The sequence below is a fragment of the Ammospiza nelsoni genome, chromosome 12 (genome assembly GCF_027579445.1).
Source record: "Ammospiza nelsoni isolate bAmmNel1 chromosome 12, bAmmNel1.pri, whole genome shotgun sequence".
In the NCBI taxonomy this organism is placed as follows: Eukaryota; Metazoa; Chordata; class Aves; order Passeriformes; family Passerellidae; genus Ammospiza; species Ammospiza nelsoni.
Genome location: NC_080644.1, coordinates 6,118,326 through 6,136,131, shown reverse-complemented (window position 1 = coordinate 6,136,131; position 17,806 = coordinate 6,118,326). Strand labels below are relative to the sequence as shown.

The 17,806-nt window shown below is 48.2% G+C and overlaps 1 protein-coding gene across 7 annotated transcripts in view; it reads left to right on the top strand.

The window, feature by feature from the left end:
- KCNQ2 (potassium voltage-gated channel subfamily Q member 2) overlaps positions 1 to 17,806 on the top strand; it is a 64,429-nt gene that overhangs the window by 27,701 nt on the left and 18,922 nt on the right. For 3 of the 7 annotated variants that reach the window (XM_059480753.1, XM_059480751.1, XM_059480749.1), the window contains exons 6-11: positions 1,227 to 1,337; positions 2,220 to 2,315; positions 3,000 to 3,094; positions 6,399 to 6,428; positions 10,249 to 10,317; positions 12,143 to 12,172. In XM_059480753.1, the coding sequence (XP_059336736.1) occupies positions 1,227 to 1,337; positions 2,220 to 2,315; positions 3,000 to 3,094; positions 6,399 to 6,428; positions 10,249 to 10,317; positions 12,143 to 12,172 (431 nt within the window). Of the gene's footprint in view, positions 1 to 1,226; positions 1,338 to 2,219; positions 2,316 to 2,999; positions 3,110 to 3,230; positions 3,236 to 3,407; positions 3,446 to 6,398; positions 6,429 to 10,248; positions 10,318 to 12,142; positions 12,173 to 17,655; positions 17,710 to 17,806 lie in introns of those variants that run through there. The other 4 variants (XM_059480750.1, XM_059480747.1, XM_059480752.1 and 1 more) reach the window with 3 other exon arrangements.

Sequence of the window (17,806 nt, the reverse complement as noted above, 5' to 3'; positions counted from 1 at the left end):
TCCAGCTCATGGATCCAATATGGGCAGATGTTGAGAGATGAGCCAAACCGAATTTTAGGTTCAGAAGCTCATCCCTTCGTTGATCTTAGTGTATCCAACACTTCTTGTTGTCTATAGAAATTACAAAGATATTGCAAACCAGCTTTGCGGTGATTATGGAGAGAGCCTTGCTCCGACTCTGCATTTCAGTAAGGATTAGCCACATTGATGCATTTTTTAACCACTTGGTCAAAATACCATCTAATTGATAAGGCTTTTAGTGAGCCAAATTAAAAGGCGCTTTGGGATCCTACTTCCATTTGTGTAAAAGTGATTTTTTGTTCTAAATGGAATGCATGTTTCCAATGCCACATCAGCATGGTGTCATCTCCCATCTCTGGGGCCAGTGCTGTCCATGTGTGACAGGGGCAGCCTTTGGGATCAGAAGTCTCAAAGATATTTTTGATCAGACCATTCCTCTCTGCTTTGTCCTGCCAGTCCCAGGCTCTCCAAATCCCCTTGGAAGCCTAGGGGGATTAGCCAGCATTTCCTACTTGTGGTGTCAATGGACTGAAGTGGGAAAAAGTGTCTTCCCTTGCAGTTTGGAATTCTGGAATTTGGAATTCTGGAATTCAGGGGCCTCTATCTCCAACAAATCTCTCAAGTCCTTCCCTAAAATGCAGACAGCATCTTGCCAGCTCTCTCCTGGTGCACTGCAATAACACAAAACCTATCTCTAAATGAGGTGGTGTGAAGGAGCTGTAATTCATCCTCTCAGCCTAACAGGCTGTTGTTAAATAGGGGAGTGGAGACCAGCTGATGGGCACTGCTGGGAAGGTTGGGAATAAACAGCAGCAGATTTTTGTGCATGCCAATAGCTTTCCTGAGCTGCTGAGAGAGAGTTTGGGGGAACAGAGCTGGTTTGCTTCCCCTGCCGAAGGCACAACCCCTCCTGGGGGAGGTTCCGAGCTGCCGCCAGCCTCTGCACCAGATGGCAGCTCTCTCTGTGACAGCAAAAGGCACCAAAACGCTCCCAGCTGGTGTGAAACCAGCACGTGAGCAGGGCGAGTGTTGGGGTGTCTCTGCATCCCGTGGAGCTGCCCATCCCTGCTGGTGCCCCAGCTCCCCAAGCTGCACTGTGACCCAGCTCCTCCGTGCGCCACTTAGCTGTTGTGGGAGTTTTGGCTGAGTTGTTTCAGTTTTAAGGCTGTCTGACCAAGGGCTGGGCACTGATCTCCTCCCTGCAGATCACTCTCACCACCATTGGCTATGGGGACAAGTATCCACAGACCTGGAACGGGCGGCTGCTGGCGGCGACCTTCACACTCATCGGCGTCTCCTTCTTCGCCCTTCCTGCTGTAAGTGTGTGCTGAGCTCACCTGGGCCTTGTCCCCAGCCCCTGGTGCTGCGGACACTCTAACAGCTACAGTGTCATGCACTCAGAGACCTTCTGACTGTAATGCTCTATGGCTTTTGAGTCAGAAAACGGGGGAGAAAAATAGAAAGCCTATTTGAATATCCCCAACTTGGAATTGTGTGCATGAGCAAATGGGATGGGGACTCTAGATTTGGCTTTGCACAAATATTTATGGAAGCAATAAAAAGTAATTTTTTTCCCCAGAAGGCTGTTCCTTGGGGTAATTAATGGCTTTAAGATGAGAGAGGGTAGGTTTAGATTGGATGTTATGAAGCAATACTTTCCTATGAGAGTGGAGAGACACTGGCACAGGTTGCCTAGAGCAGATATGGCTGCCCATCGAGGCCAGGCTGGACTGGGCTTGGAGCAACCTGACCTAGTGGAAGGTGTCCCTGCCCATGGCAGGGGGTTGGAATGAATTGAGCTTTAAGGCCCCTTCCAACCCAAACCAGTCTGCTATTCTGTGATTACACCATTTCAGCAAATTCCCCCTGTCCCTTTGGCAGTGCATTTCAATGTGTTGTGGGATCAGAATTCCTGTGAGGATGATCTGTTGAATGCCAGCACACTGGGGTTCTTTTGTATTTTATCAGTTGACTGGAGATAGTTTGGGAAAACTTGCAATTCCAGTGAGTGCCAGCAAAGTCAGCTGCCCCTTGGAGAGTGCATGCCATTGATTACTAGGATGGAGGCTCTTTCCTTCCTCTAGTTTGAATCAAAAAATGAGCCAGGAAAAAATCTTTAGAGGGAAAGCTGGCCACAATTTTTAAGTGGAAGCTTAACTAAACCCCTGCTAGTGGCAAACTGTTGTTCTCTTCCCAAGGGCATCTTGGGTTCGGGATTTGCTCTGAAGGTTCAAGAGCAGCATCGACAAAAACACTTTGAGAAGAGGCGAAACCCAGCAGCGGGCCTGATCCAGGTGAGGGTCACGTCCAAGGAGCCTTGTGGTGGCACCATCCTGGTTTTAGGGGGCTTCATAGACTTTTAGAAGTTGGGAAGGAGACAAATGGGGCCGTGTGTGTAAGGTGTGAGACAGCAGGCGGTGACTGGTTTTGTCTGGGAATAAATGCCAGGAAATCAGCTATGGGGAAACAGCATATGTGGTAGGGAATCTAGAGAGAAAAGAGATGGAATTCAGCAAGCAGCCAGCTCAGCAGGACAAATGCATTAGGACAGTCTGTTTTCACCCTTTTTTCTCCCCAAAGAGAATATTTATCCTGATATAAAGGTACAGTTGGGAGCATTTTCTTCACAAGAACAGATGTCCGTGCAGAAGGCTTGCCTTGTTGTATGTCTTGGAGAATTGAAATTAGTCATTTTACATTCCCCTGCTCCTCTCTCTCCGTATTTTTCACTTCTTAATGGCCAACAACACCCATCCTTACCTCAGCCTGGCAGTGAATGCCTGGGACCTGCAGCATTTTTAACTGGGCACACATGGTCAGGAGTGTCATGGCACCACCCCACGTTTGTCACCAAATCAAGGGGAAGGCAGAATGCTGGATCCATCCCATAGGACTGGGTGTTGGTTGAGGTTTATAAACCCAGGGGTGGTTCTGGCCCTGCCTGGGTGCACAATCCCACTGGGTTTTCTCCTGCACAGGCGGCTTGGAGATTTTATGCCACCAACCTGTCCCGGACAGACCTGCACTCCACCTGGCAGTACTACGAACGCACCGTCACCGTCCCCATGTACAGGTACCTCCTCCTCCAGCTTCCTCCTCCACTGCCTTCCTCGTGATGCCACTGTCTCCATAGTTATTTTTGTTATCTGAATATATAATTTTGCTTATTTATTTAATTTTTTTTTTAAAGTTGATTTTGAGCTCCTAAGGGCTGGTATATGCTTTTGCTTTTGGTGGTTTTATTTGCTTTGTATTTTTTCATTGTTTTTCTTTTTTGACTTGATTTTAATTTCCGTGTTGCTTTGTGTTTTCTTTTTTTTCTTCCCATGTCTTTGTGTGTGTACATGCTCTTCTTTTCACCTTTATTTCTCCACGCCTGCTGGTAGTTGCATTGTGTTGTGACAGTTGCCGTGCCCAGGTGTGAAGACTTCCCTCCAAGCTGCCCTGGATCATAGGTAAACACCACCCTCACCCTACCTGCAGCTCCTTGTGCCCTCTCAGGCTCTCCTTGCTGGTCCAACTGGTCTCTAATGGTCCTTCTGCCTTTCAGCAAACTTCTCTCCCACCCTTGACCAGCCTGGCCCTCTCCCAGGTGCATTTTCCCTGGGTCCTCCTTTCCTTTCTTTTCCTTTTTTACCTCTAAGAGGAGGAAAACTAACTCGGGATTCAGGGAGCGTTTTCCCATTTCTTGTATCTCATTTATCCGTCCCAGGGAGTTGACACAAGCAGCGAATGACATTGGAGCCATGATGGATGAGGCTGCTGAGCACCAGAGTGTTCTAGCAGTTCCCACCTGCCTTGCTCTACCTGCAGTAAAACCAGGCAGGTTTTTATGGTGAAACCATTCAGGTTAGAGCAGTGCTGTGGAAATTCACAGCCTCCTGGGATTTGGAGCTCCATGGAGCTGGGGACAGAGTCCCCTGCCATGCCTCTCAGCCCTCCAGGACATGGGGAAGCACTGCATCCTTCATGTTCCCTTTGGGCCTGGTGGCTTCATCAGAAGCTAAAATACAAAATGTTGTACTCATTTTCACCCCACACCTCCCTGTATCCTGGGCAGGGCCATGTGCCCCTTCCTGGTGTATTTTTGGAGCCTATCCATGACTCTCTGTGTTTGTAGAATGGTTGGATATGTTTGTTAGATGTTCCTGTAGCTCTGTGGGGTTTTGTTGGGTGTGATGGGGCTCCCTGTGCCCCATCTCCCTGCTCCCACTCAGGGCTGTGGGCCAGCACTGGGCTGTGCCACTGCAGGAATAATCCCTTCCTGATTTCCCATATTACTGGTGCCTTCTAGCCCTCAGGCAGACAGCCTGGATGTATTTCCTGGGGTAAGCTTTAGCCTGTAATTCATACACAGCAGCCAGCCTCTTAACCCATCATAAAAACCTGTTGGAAGTCCCATTGTTGTGGTCAGTAAGTTCTCATTGGATTCATTCCCAGTGTGTGTCTGATTGGTTGCTTTTCCCCTAGAAATTTATGAACCAACATGAAGGTTTTATCTAAAAAACCCAAAACAACAACAACAACAACCCAACAGAACAGAACAAAGCTGTTTTCCAATAGCATTAAACCCACCCATTGAAGCTCTCCCTCCCAGTACCTGACCTCCTGGCTGTACCTTTGCAGCACTGCCTGGGATCAGCTACTGGAGAGGATGAGGATGGAGCTTGGCCCAAAATCCACTGCAAAATGCAGGCTTTCAGGGCTTGTTTTCAGTGGACTTTGCCAGATTTTACTGCTCTTTGAAATACTGAACTTACCATGCAGCCAGACATGCAGTGACACCCTTTTGATTACCTGTTACACAACCCCCTTGTTAAAACCTGTATTTCCACAGAGCTAATATGCAGGAAGAAATCTGAGCTAAAGATCTCCAGAAAAGGCTAAATAGAAACTCTGGGGAGGAGAAAGAGGAAAAAAAAATGTAGTTTGGAGAGCCTGCTTATCTTGAGTAAAAAGTCAGGAGAGGTTTTTAGCAGGGTTGTAGCAGTTTTGCTGGCTGCTGCTGTGGGTGCTGCTCAGCCCCACACCCTGGGCTTCCTTAGAAATGGATTTCTCTGAGCTCTCAGCTTCTCCCTTAAACCCCAGCTCCTGTTTGTGCTCAGATCAAGTGAACATCACCTGGGCGAGTGAGCTGTGGGTGCACCAATGGATTCAGCCCTCAATGAAATTGTTTTACCAAAAACCAGTGAACTCCCGACTATATTTTGAATCCTGTCAAATTAAGTAGATTTTTTTCTTTTAAAAAAGGGAGTAACTGTATGTTCTGGCTGCAGCTTGCATCACTCACACTGACCATCTCTCCTGCCTCCCCACTTCCCCAGGCCATGGGCAGGCACTGGCAGCCCTGTGCTGCTGCTGGTCCTGCTGCAGCCACAGCAGCACATCAAGCCCAGCAGCCCCTTAAGGCTGTGGCTGCTGACATGTGGCTGCAATGCACAGTGTGGTGTGGAAGTGGGCTAGAGGAACACAAAATCCCCTCTCAGGTGCCTGGGGATGGTCTGCAGTCACCACTACCTTGGCATCCTTTCTGCTCAGCACTGAGCTGCTCATCCCTCATAGCAGGAGGCTGTGCCTTTAGCTCATCTCTCTTCCCAAGGCATCTCTGAAAAGGCTTGGCTGCTTGATGTGAGAAAATTATGACAAGTGCCTTGGAGGAGCTCATGTGGCTCCAGAGCATCACTCCAATCACTGCAGTAGAGCTACTCTGATTTGTTTGGGGGAAAATATGGTGGCCTCTGAGAGAATCCCAGATTTCATCTTTAAAACCAAAATGTGGCAGGACCAAATTCTGAAATATGCACAAGGCTTCTGTGTGTGCAGGTGTGGTTTGGGTTGGTGCACCCAGACATCATAAATAACCAGTTCTGCATCAGCCACTGGATTTATTGGGAAAAAAAAAAAAAATGCTCTTATTGTCACTCATGACAGCAGAGCCTTGCTCTGAACTGCTATCATATATTGGCCTTCACTAAAATAATCAAACCCATGGGAACATCCTGCCCATCAGCAGCTCAGCCCAGGGTGTCCCCAACTGGTGGAGCTGAGGATGTCCCATGGAAGGTCTCTGGGAGGCCCCCACACTTTCCCTGCCCCGTGGTGCCCATTTGCTCTCAGAGCAAGGTGCCAGCTGCCTGTCCCCGAGGGTGACATGGGCATGCCATGGCTCCTGAGCCAGCCACAGCAGGAGCCAGCTCAGCCCCTGCTCCTGTGCCCACCTGTGAGCCTGGCCACAGCATCTGCTCCTGGGGACACACTTGGTTCATATGCTAATTTTCTTTATTCTGTTTCTTTCCCCCTCTCCTCCACCCCAACTTCCCCCCCTGTTTTTCTTTCTCTCACCCCTTTGGTTTTCTTTGGTGAAAACACTTGAAAAGCACGCAAACGCAAACGTATGGTGCCTCCAGGTATGAAGTGCATGTGACTCTGAAAGTGTGTGTCATGTCACTCCTTGTTCTTCATTTGGGACTGTAAAGTGAATTTAAAAAAAAAGCCAAAACAACAAACAAACAAAAAGAGACAGAAACCTTTGAGGATGAGTTTTTTCCCCAAGGAATGAGTGAAAGCCCAAAGCAGACACGCCCTGCTGCTGCTACAGACTAACCCTGCACCTCCATGTACATCTTAGCTATTGGTACACACAAGTGTTGGGAAACTGCCAAAATGATGATGTCAGGAAGGACAAGGGGAGCGTGCTTGATAAGCTTGCTTTGTTAAGGATGATTTCTTGATGGTCTTTCCAACTTTCCCCGATCCATGCAACGCTTAACAAGAAAACATCCCCATTCATCTTCCATTGCCCTCTGCCCTCACTCCCCTGTGTTCCCTCTCTCAGCCCTCTTCTCCCATCCTTCATTCTGTCATTTATCTGGCTCTGAGCTGCAGGAGTTGTGCCCACCTGGTGATGCTGGCTTTGAGTTTGCTGGTGTGGTGGCACCACAGGGCACATGAGTGGTAGCACAGAATAAAACCTCCAGAGCAGCTGTGCCTGCTTTTAAGGGTAAAACCCGGAGAAGAGAAAGATCTGGAATGTTAAACTGATATGATCATTCATTTCTTCGAGTAATCCAATCTGATTTTTTGGTGAAAGAATGCTTCATCTCAGTAGGACTTTTCCATTTCAGTTTTGAGTTCCAAGACCCACCTAGAGCTAAGCAGTTATTAGCCACAGTTATTCAATCTGGGACTTAACCTTTTGGGATCAATCCAAATGCAAAGTCCTGGATATGGCTGTGTAAGATTTATGATAAATAATATTATCTCAGGTTCTGCAGAAAGGAGTAGATTTGCAAATCACAGGAGTATTTTATATGAGATGGGTATCTGAAGGTGTAGTCAAGTTAATATTTTAAGATGGGGAATAAATGACTTTCATTTCAAGACTGCAGGACAAGCTCTGTTCTTAGAGCAGTTTAAATCCTCCCTAGATGCTGTAATGCCACTAGAGCTGATGTGATTTAGTGCCTGATTTCGAAACCCAGTTCCACTTTTCACAGATGCAAGTTTTACAGCCTTAGTAAATCACACTTACTGCTCTATGTGCTTAATTTATAGCAAATTGCATCAATGAACTGCAAGTATAATATTAAGAATATATTTTCCTGTTGTGCTGAACAACAGCCTGTTTTGAGAATCAGACATTTTTCTACTACTGGCAGAGGAATAAGAATGTGCCACTTCTGTTCCATTTGTCGTAATGAAGTATTTTATAAGCTCCACAAATGTTCTCAGTCATGAAAAATAGCTTCAGTTGGAGACCTAAAGTCCTGGTTAGGGCAAAAATTGCCTGCTCATAGAAACTCCAGCACTGCATGGAGGCTCATTTAGGTTCCCACCCCATTCCAGCACCATTCTCCTTGTCACCATCTCCTTAACTGTTCATCCTGGGACTGTTCCAAAAAATCATCGTGGCGTCCGCGAGCGTGTCGTGGTGTGTCCCTGTGGCTCCCACCGTGTCGTGTGCTGCTGCCCTCCTCGTGTCGTGGGGTTCTGGTGGTGTCCTGGCCCGAGGCATGGCCTCCCTCCTGTCCCCTGATGCTTGAACAGTTCTCTGTGCTCCCAGGAACAGCGGATCCTCCGTTCCTTGCGGACGCGGGAGCCGGCAGCTGGAGTTAGCGTGGCCTTGGTGCTGTACTGGGAGGGGTGGTGGAGGCAGCTGGGGGGACCTGCAGCAGCTCACAAGTGTTGCTGTGGTGGGTGGCATGAGCTGTGTGTGTCCCGTGGTGTGCACATTCCTCAGCCAGCTCCCCCCTAACCAAACGTGCTTCCCTCGCTAACCAGTGACGCACGGAGCGGGAGGAGAGAGAGAAAACGTGAGGAGCCCCAGCCAGAGGTTCCTCCTGCACCTGGCACCTGTGTGCCCTGTGCACCCAGCATTCCACAGCAAAGCTCAGTTCAAGAGCTGTGCAGAGTTTTGCCTTTTTTTGGTGTTTTTTTTAAGGTTCTGGAGAAATGGTGTGGTGCAGTAGCTGTTACTCAAGCTGCTCTTGCAGCGACAGGTTAGGCTGAGCACTTAGTTGAGATTAAATTTCAGGTCAAGTATATGTTTTCACTCATTTTTAGTAATAATTATTTCATTAAAACACTCATTGTTTCCACCTCATGTGTGCCAGGCCCATGAGCCAACCACAGAAATGGTGAATTTCTGTGTTTGTTGTGTGTCTGTACTTCCTCATGGAAGCATCTGTGGTGGCCCAAGAGGTGGGTGCCACTGCAGACCATGGGCTGATGCAAAAGAAGTCATTCCTTTTGGAATCCTGAATCCTCCAATCTTTTGAGCTATTGAGCTCCTCAGCTGAGACTTCCACCAGTGAGAGCCTGGGATTTGTAATCCCAGCTGGAGAAAATGGGGTGATTTTCCTGTGTTCTGCTGGGCTATGGACCTCCCTGAGGAATTAATTCACCAAAGAAGAGCCGTGCACCCTTCATTAGCTGCTGAGTACACCCTGTGATGGATTTATGCACCACCTCTGCCAACCTGGAATGCATCTCCAAACCCAGCTGAAGGGAGGTGACAGCCCAGCACTCATGCACAGCTCCACTGCATCAAGGTCAGCTTCTTCCTGATGTCTGGAATGAAGAGGATCATTAATTCAGCAGATCAGGATGTGCTTTTCTGTGGATGGAAGCGACTGAGGAGCTGAGCCAAAATTTTTCAGGCCTATTTTTATTCTTTTCTCCATACTTAGAATTGGAAAATTTTCTGATTGCCTCAATCTTGTGAACACAAAATCTCTGCTGAACCACTGTGGTTTTGAGGAAGAGTTTTGTGCCTGCAGAGAAGAGGCTTTTTCAGTTGAGTTGGATTTTTTTTTTTAGTTAAAGTGTGAAACTACTGGTCTCATCATGACTGAAAAAATGTGAACATGAATATCTCTCCCTTTATATTATTAGAAGCTCATTTCTTATAATCTCCTCCCTGACACCTCCATCCTATGTTTCTCTTGGTTGAAAACGTGGCTGGGAATATCAATATGAAATATTTATGGACCAAGCAACATTTATTCCCAGGTTCTCAGGGAAGAACTGCAAAATAGATGTGGAACTTATTCCATGGCTTTTAAGCAGGATAGGCCAAAGGATGTTCTCTGGATTTTTAATTCTTACCAGGATTCCCATTGTCAGATTCTTTTTTTTTTTTTTTAACTGATAAGGGAAGGAAGCCCTATGGTTTCTGGAAGGCAGTGACACAAGATTTTGTCTCATTTTAGGGCAAAACCTGACATGGAGAGTAGGGCATTGCAGCCCACTGCTCTTTCTCCTGGGATGCTCTCCAGGTCCTTGTTTTCTTTGCTTCTCCTCCCCATGCCTTCCCACATTCCCAAGAGCAGCAGGGTTGAGTTTTCCTATTTCCCCCCAAAGCTGGAGTTTCTCTCCATTTAGCAATGCCAACCTGCCAGACTACAGCTCTGCCAAAACACCACCGGGCTGCCCAGGAACCCTGGCAGCTGCTTGGTTTTGGGGAGGTTCAAAATCCAGTGGTGCAGACAAGTTTCTCTCTCTCTCTCGCTGTCACTTTCTCTCTCTTACCCCACTGCTCTGCCTCAGGACACTGTTGGAAGTGGCACCAAACCCCTCTCCATCCTTCCCGAGCTGTCCCCCAGCTGCAGTTGGTGGCACAGAGCTGGTTCTGGTTAAAAGGATGGGGCAGCAGGGGAAGTTGCCGAGACAGGAGGTTCTGCAATCAGCTCTGAGTGGATATTAATGCCTGTTGTTTTCTCCCTCTAGACTCATCCCTCCTCTGAACCAGCTGGAGCTCCTGAGGAACCTGAAGAGCAAGTCGGGACTGACATTCAGGTTAGCAGCAGAGTTAAGAGAGTTTGGAACGCACACATTTTGCAGTATTTTTTCTTTTTATTTTTTTCCTTTTTTCTTTTTTTCCTTCCTGCCTTTTGCATATGGACATCCTTGAAGATGAAAGAGGTTTGACAGCTGGTCCCACATGGGTCACTCAGTGACCTCCTCCCTGCCCCTCTCCCGTGCTCTACATGAATTCCTTCAGCCTAACTTGGCTCTGGAGCAATGTCACAGTGCTTGACTGACAACTCAAAGCCATACTCTCAAAGGGGCTGATGGAGGTAGTGATCCCAGTCTTCCTCTGACCTTTCTGCTCCTCACCACACTCAGAGGACCCTCAGGCCCATGACATGTTAATTCATTCTCTGTTCCCCCCAGTGACAGCAGGCAAGGGTGCAGCAGTGAGACATTTTTGCTAAATTGGCTGTGGAAGGGTTTACATGAACCCCCCAGAAGGGCAGGAGTCCTGCACCTTCACCCTCTGCTTGGGAGGGGAAATTCCTGGGGTTTTTGAGCACTCCAGGCTGCCCTGTTGGTGAATGGGGAGTGTGCAGACCCTGGGAGGGATGGAGAGGTGCCAGTGGGCATCGGGGTCAGATGGGGGGGTGTGGGATGGAGCCTGCCCTCCACAAAGAATCCACCCCTGGGTCAGCCTGAGCAGTTTAAACGTGAGTATTTGAGCTAGTGACTGAGGCTGGGCTTCCAGGCTTTTCTGAGCAAGAAGCAGAGGTGGGGGGAAGGAGATTTTTGTTAGTGTCTCTAGGCTGCTGCCTTTAGCTGAGGGAGAGGGGTCGGGCTCTGTGCAGGTCTCAGTGGTCACTGCTGAGCAGCAGCAGGGCCAGGGCTGGTGCAGCATCACACTCAGAGGACACCTGTGTTAGGGGAGGCAGAGCTGTATCTGCTGAGAAAACACTGTCTGCTCCCTCTCTGGGGGGCTGCAGGGGCAGGACTGGTCGGGCCCCCACCAAACACCATTCCCCAGTGCAGGGGTTGTGAATCAGAGCAGCTTTTCCTCATTGCTGGAGGGAAATACCACCATAATGCCTGCTCAGTGGAGGTGAGGGGTGTTTTTCAGTGTGGCCTTAGCATGGCTTGCAGTGTCCTGGCTGCTCTTTTGTAGGCATTCAGCTCACTTTGTCCTCAATGATTTCTCAGGGCAATCCAGTTTCGGATCTCAATACGAAACTGCAAACACAGACTGTGGTGTCCCACTCCCTCCATGCTGCCTTTGCCAACTGCTTTGGTAAAGTAGCTGCCAAAGAGTCTGGAGGCACAAACCCCACCTGAGGTGTCAGGATGCCAGGGAAGGGGTCCATGCTCCTTCCCACCCATGTCCAATCCCAGCACCTGGTGTGAATCCGTGCATTCAGAGATCTGACATGAGCTCTGTCCCCAAGGCCAGGGAGGAAAAGTGAATGCACCGAGGTCATGGGAGCCATTCAAACCCTTCCCCCTGTGCAAAACATGAGGGCAGTGCATTTCCAAAGGAAGGGGGCTGCTCTCTGAGCCCACAGAAGTCCTCCTGTGCTCACACAAATCACACAGCCCTCAGGTGTCTCAGTGGTGCGTAGGCACAAGGATGGGTTGGGATGAAATCTTCAACCCTGTGCGTTGTATGTGTCTTCTCTGAGGTTGTGTGAGTCTCCAGTGATCTTCTGTCCGGGCCAGAAACTCCAGGAATTAAGTGCTCCTTTCCCTTTCTTCTGTCCACAACTTCCACTTAGTTGTACTGTTGGTATTGTCGTTTCGTTATGTTTTAACAGTGAAGCAGCAACATCTTTTGCCACCTGACACCATGCTAATGTACTATTGCTTCTGTTTAAAGGAAAGAGCAGCAGCCTGAACCATCGCCAAGGTCTGTATCACTGCCAACACGCCATCCCCATGCATTCCCTGTAGATTTCTGTGTGTGTGAGTGTGTGTACCATGTCGTGGCACCATCGAGGGAAGCATTCCTAGGTATTACCGTGCTTTTCCTGTGCTGTGCAGTCCGATGTTATCTACGTGTATGCTGGACCTTAAATCATATCTTCCCTCCAGTCTGCCTCAGGCTGGAGCAGGGCAGCAAGGCTGGGGGGGAATGGAGACTGGTGGCAGCACAGGCAGAGCTGGCAGACACTCACGGGGGTGACAGCAGGGCTTTGGTTTACGCTTCTTTATTTTATTTTGGTGCTGGGGTTATAGCTGAGTAACTCGGTGTAACACAGGCTCAACGTGTGCCCAGGCCAGGTGAGGCTTTGCCTGTGTCTCTGTCACCCGTGCTGGGCAGAGGTGACGTGGGGGACACGAAGCCATCGCCGCGTCGCCACCTTGGCAACTCCTGCTGAGCTCCTCTCGCTGCAGGGCACGGCCTGGACCTGCTGCTCTCCGTGGGACACAGGAGGGCTCTGTGGCACGGCACAGGGTGGCATGGCAGAGACACCCTTGGTCCTCCCTGCTGCTGGGGAGGAGGCACATTCCCTGCTCCATCTTCCCTCCACGCCTCCAGCCCACGGTGCAGAGCGAGCTCTGGGTCGTGGCGAGCACCTTCCAAGGGCGGCTGCAAATCTCACTTGTGGTAGAGCTTTTCTCCGTTCACAGCTCCCCAGGGAAAGCAGCAGGGCTGGTGTTTGGGATACTTTTAGGACACTCTTCATCCACTTAGATTAGAAGTATTTAATTCTGGGATTTTTTTCATCCTGTATTTTCCAGTTCTTTTAAAGAATAGTTCTGGAACTGAATCTCTTTTTTTTTTTTCTTTTTTTTTCGGCTGATGAGACACAAACTGATGATCAGTGGAGATCATCTGCTTGGCTTTCTGATCTTCCATCTCATTCCTCAAAACACAGCTTACTGCCTGAATTTTGTAAACAATGAATACATTTTTCAGAAGTACAGCTAGAGCCTGGCATTCTGCAGATGTACCTCTCTGCCATGCCTCTTAGCTTATAAGAGGCCAGAAGCTAATTTTTCCTTGGCATAAAAGCCAACCAAAGATATCTGGGTAGATATACTGCTGACTAAAGGGTGGAAAATTTTATCTTTCCTTCCTTCCTTCTCCCTCTCCCCACCCCCTTTTTTTTTCCCTGTCATTCATTTGAGCTTTTCTTTGCAAGCAGAACCTTTGTAGCACTTCATCTATTTTCCTGCCAAATAACCCAAATCTCCAAGATCATGTTTCAACTATCCAGATTTTTTTTTTTTTTGGTTTTTTTTTTTTGTTTTTTTTTTTTTGGTTTTTTTTTTTTTGTTTTTTTTGTTAAGTGCAGCTTGAGCGAAGGCAGCCTCCATCCAGCATTATTAAAGCAGGGAGCATTACTTGGGAACAGCTCTCTGGGACCAGACCAAGGCTGAAATCTTGGCCACCTGCCTGTGGCATCAGGAGGGTCAGAATTTAATCCCACAGTCTGGCTGCTCTGCTGCCCTGCCTCAGCCAGTAGTAAACTTTGGATGCATCAAAGGGTAAATCCACATTTCTTACAGTGCAATGAGACAAAATCCCTATTCTGCTCCATAGCCAAGGAAATCTGAGGTCTGACAGACCCTTTCCTGAGCCAGCATCCCTGCAATCTAATCAAACTAAACAATCTTATTTCTGAGTCACTAGCCTTATTTTTTCTATTTTTTTGTTTTTGAATTTTGGTCCTGTCTTGCAGGGTTCATATTTATTTACTTGACACCTGAAGCTGAGTACAGTATTTCTTCATAGAGGTTGCAGGTTTTTCCCTGATAATTTTCTACTTTCTCAACCTTATGTCACAGAAAGAAGTAAAAATAGTCCTTCCCTGTGCTTTTTCAGAGTAGTTTTTACTATTTATAGGTCCTTCATCAGTGCCATTTCCAAGTGCTGTTTCCTGCTCCTGTGGTGCATCTGTCTCTTGTGACACTGAAGGGTTTTGTTGCTAAACCCCAGCCCAAGGAGGGCTGAAGCTGAGGGTCTGCAGCTGCTGTGCAGAGCTTTAAAGTTTATTCCATATCCTTCAGTTCTGCTGCCATGGCAGCACCAAAGCTCCTTCCTTCTGATTTGTTAGGGCAATACCAATTCTACCTGTCCCCACTGTCCTTTTCCTTCCATCTGATAATTCTTCAGCCCTCAGGAAGGATTTTTGTGTTCAAGGGGGCCCAAATTGCCTATTTTTCCCCCCAATAAAATTTTCTGTGTCTTTTACATTCACATCCCAAATCTTCCACCCACTCGAATTTCCAGCAGCCTCTCGGTGATGCTCAGTGTGTCATCCTGCCCTTAGAAAAGAGAACTCATCCTGTTTCTCTGCCCACCTGACAGTTAATCACCCACTTGCTGCTGATGCTTCACTCAAGAAGTTCCTGGGGTTGAATTGTCTCTCTTAGCAGACCCCAGCTTTACACTTTTACTGCTTCAGCTTGGGAAAGGATTTTCCCCTTTGCATTTCCATTGCTGTAAGGAAACAGTCTTACACCTGGAGGGAGCTGGATCTTCCTCCTGTTTGAGTGATTTGTAGGGAGTGGCTGATTTCCTACATCCTTCTTTCCATAACTGATGCACCCAAACCCCCTGCAGCAAATGGAACAGAAAGAGCTTTTTCACTATTTTTCACCTTATTGTATTTCAATTTAGAGAAGGGATGCTGGCATGGCACATGGGGTTATGCTGTGCAGGATAAACATTGTCTTGCAAGGTCAGGGAGCATCCCAAGCATTCTGCCAGAGCAGAGGGGTGGCTGTTGGGGTCCTGCCCTCTGCCCCCAGTGCTGCTGTGGCCGTGCTGATTTGTGCCCACACAGCACTGGCAGAGCTTCTGGGAGTACAGGAGGAGGTGATGGGGTCAGTGTGGCAGAGGCTCGGGGTCACCTGCAATTTCTCTTGGGCGGCTTTTGATTTAGTCTTGGCACAAAATGGGACAGCTGATCTGAGAGACAGGTTATGTCCTTTCTCTGTGGTTTCTGCTTTGTTTTCCCACCATGAGCTTGTCTGCATCCCCATCCGAGTGCTGAGAACGCTCTGTGCTGCCTCGCTTGGGGAGCTCACCTCCCCCAGAGGTGGAGCCTGGGCTGTGATGAGCAGAAGAGATGCTGGCCTTTTCCTACATGCCATGTACCCCTTTCCCCCTTTTTATTTTCCTCCCTTTAAAAAAACAAACGCTTTCAGAGCCTCCTGTTGCCCATCACTTTGGGTGTTGTGTCCACCCTGCCCCAGCCAAGCACTGCCCCCTGCCCCTCCCCAGGCTGGCTGTGCTGCCCATCCCACCTCTGAGACCCCATCACTGCCGTGCAGGGTCCAAACACAAATCCACTGTCCGTCCTATCCCCAGGGAAGGGGGCCTGCTCTGTACTAGGGCTTTTCTCACCCCTCCTGCTGCAGAGAGCCAGCAGATCAGAGTGGTAATGGGGGGTGATTACTCTTCTGTTAATCAGGCTGAAAATTAGCTGTGGCATCTCGTTTCTGTTTGTTTTGCTTTGATTGTAATGTCAAAAAGACAGACACATGGTTCACCAGGGCTTTGGAGGCTTCTGTATGAAATGTGGGCTTCAGATGCTCTTTAACAGATGGTTTGAGAAACATCTGAAGGCATCCACGACCACATTTCTTCCTCTTGCATTTTCCAAAATACAATTGGGTGAGAAGCTTAAAATTAATGAACCAAATTATCATAATAACACATTCATATCAGAGAAAAAGAAACAGAAGGATTCCAGGGAAGTGGGAAGCTAAAACTCAGATTACTTTGTCCAGCATGAGTTCAGTGCTGTAGGTGATGAGAGGAACCTCTTTGGAAGGTTGTTCTCAGCTGTGGCTTGTCCTTGACCCCAGTGAGCTCAGCAGGACCTTGGCTGTGTTCTGGGTGAATGCTGGGCTGGGTCCTTGTACCGTGTGTGTTTATCTGTGTGTATATCTCTCTCTCAGTGTGTGTATATGTCTGTCTGAGATACACACTACCCCAAGATCTCTCTTCAGGGGTGTGATTATGGCTTCTGTACGCACTGGAGGATGCCTTTGGTTGACTCAGTGGGCCCCTGCTCATCCAGCCAAGGATGTCCAAGGTGTCCCAAACCTCTACTGCCCATGGAAACCAGGGTCAATCATGGGAACCCCATGGGCCACATGAGCCTGGGCTGGTGTTTGGCCTTCTAACCAATTTATCTGGTGTCAGAGACTCATGCTGGGACTGACAGTAATCTGGAAATAATCAGTTGCCTTTAGGGGAGCGGATTATTTGCACGGAAGGAACTGCATCTTTCTGGAGGGACTGCAGAGGAGACTGAGAGGACAGAAACCCATGTGTCTCCCTGAGGCTCTGCATGCTCAATGTCCCACTCCCACGCCAGCTCCAGGACAGCCCTGGTAGCACCACCAGCCCCTGGGGCTACCTGGGGATGCAGGATCCCATTGTGGACACCTGAGGAGTCCCCAGGATGCCGAGGGTGGCGTCAGCTGAGCTTGCATGGGATGCTGTGCCCGTCAGCTCCTCTGATTACCCACTCAATGTAAAATACGACTGGGATTTGATGCCCTTCAGCCTTTGCAGTCTGGCCCTGAATTCAGCAAGAGCTGCCTGCTGGTGGTTGGTGGCCTGGTGGGGTGATGGGGCCACGTCATTCCCCTTCCACAGGTAGAGGGCTGCTCCATGGCGTGGAGGACCCTGGTCCTGGTGGGGATCTCCTGGCAGGGCAGTGCCTGAGCAGCCATTTGGGATGGAGCTGTGGTGGTGCCTCCTCAAAGTCAGCAACTCCCCAGAAGTGGTAGGCCCTGTCTGAAAATCATTACAAAAACCAAACGTGTGAACACAGGTGTTCAACTCCCTTCCCATAAGGGACTGCACCACACCGTTTTTTATCTATTTTTGTTTTTTTCAGTGCCAGGCTTAATGTAATGGTATTTTCCATATCAAATAATTCACAGAATAACTAGCTCTTTTTGTGAGTGGGTTTATTGTTGGGAAAAAAAAAAAGAAGAAATTTGAGATTTTTGGATATTATTTGACAAAACATGTTAAAGTTTTGGCTTTCCATGGTTTACACAATTTGAAAAATCTTACTTTTAAAAAATATCTTTAGAGGAAGAACAGAGTATTTTTTTGTTTCTGATACAAAGATGAAGAATCTTTCTGTAGTTAATTTTAGATAAACTAACACCACCAACTCAATGAGCAGAATGCCTCATGTCTAATAATTAAAATTACTGACCACAGTGAAACAAATTTCAGAAACCCTCATGATTTTTGATTTACTTATTTTTTCCTCACTGAACACTCAAACAGAACAATCCTGTCATGAACCCGGCCCTCAAAACACCTGTCTTTTAAACCCAGAGTCCATAATCAAAAGTTTCCTGTCTGGCATTTGCTTCCAGGTCTAATTTTTACTCTCCCCTCATTTCCAGTAAAAGCAAACCGTGCAGAGAGTCACTATGCGGATGCTGCTCAGGAAACTCTAGGTACCACGGGAAATGCGTCGCACGAAACTAATCAAAAGCTGCACGGCTCATTCTCCCTCTACCCTGCTACCACCTGTTCTGATCACTTCTCTGCTTA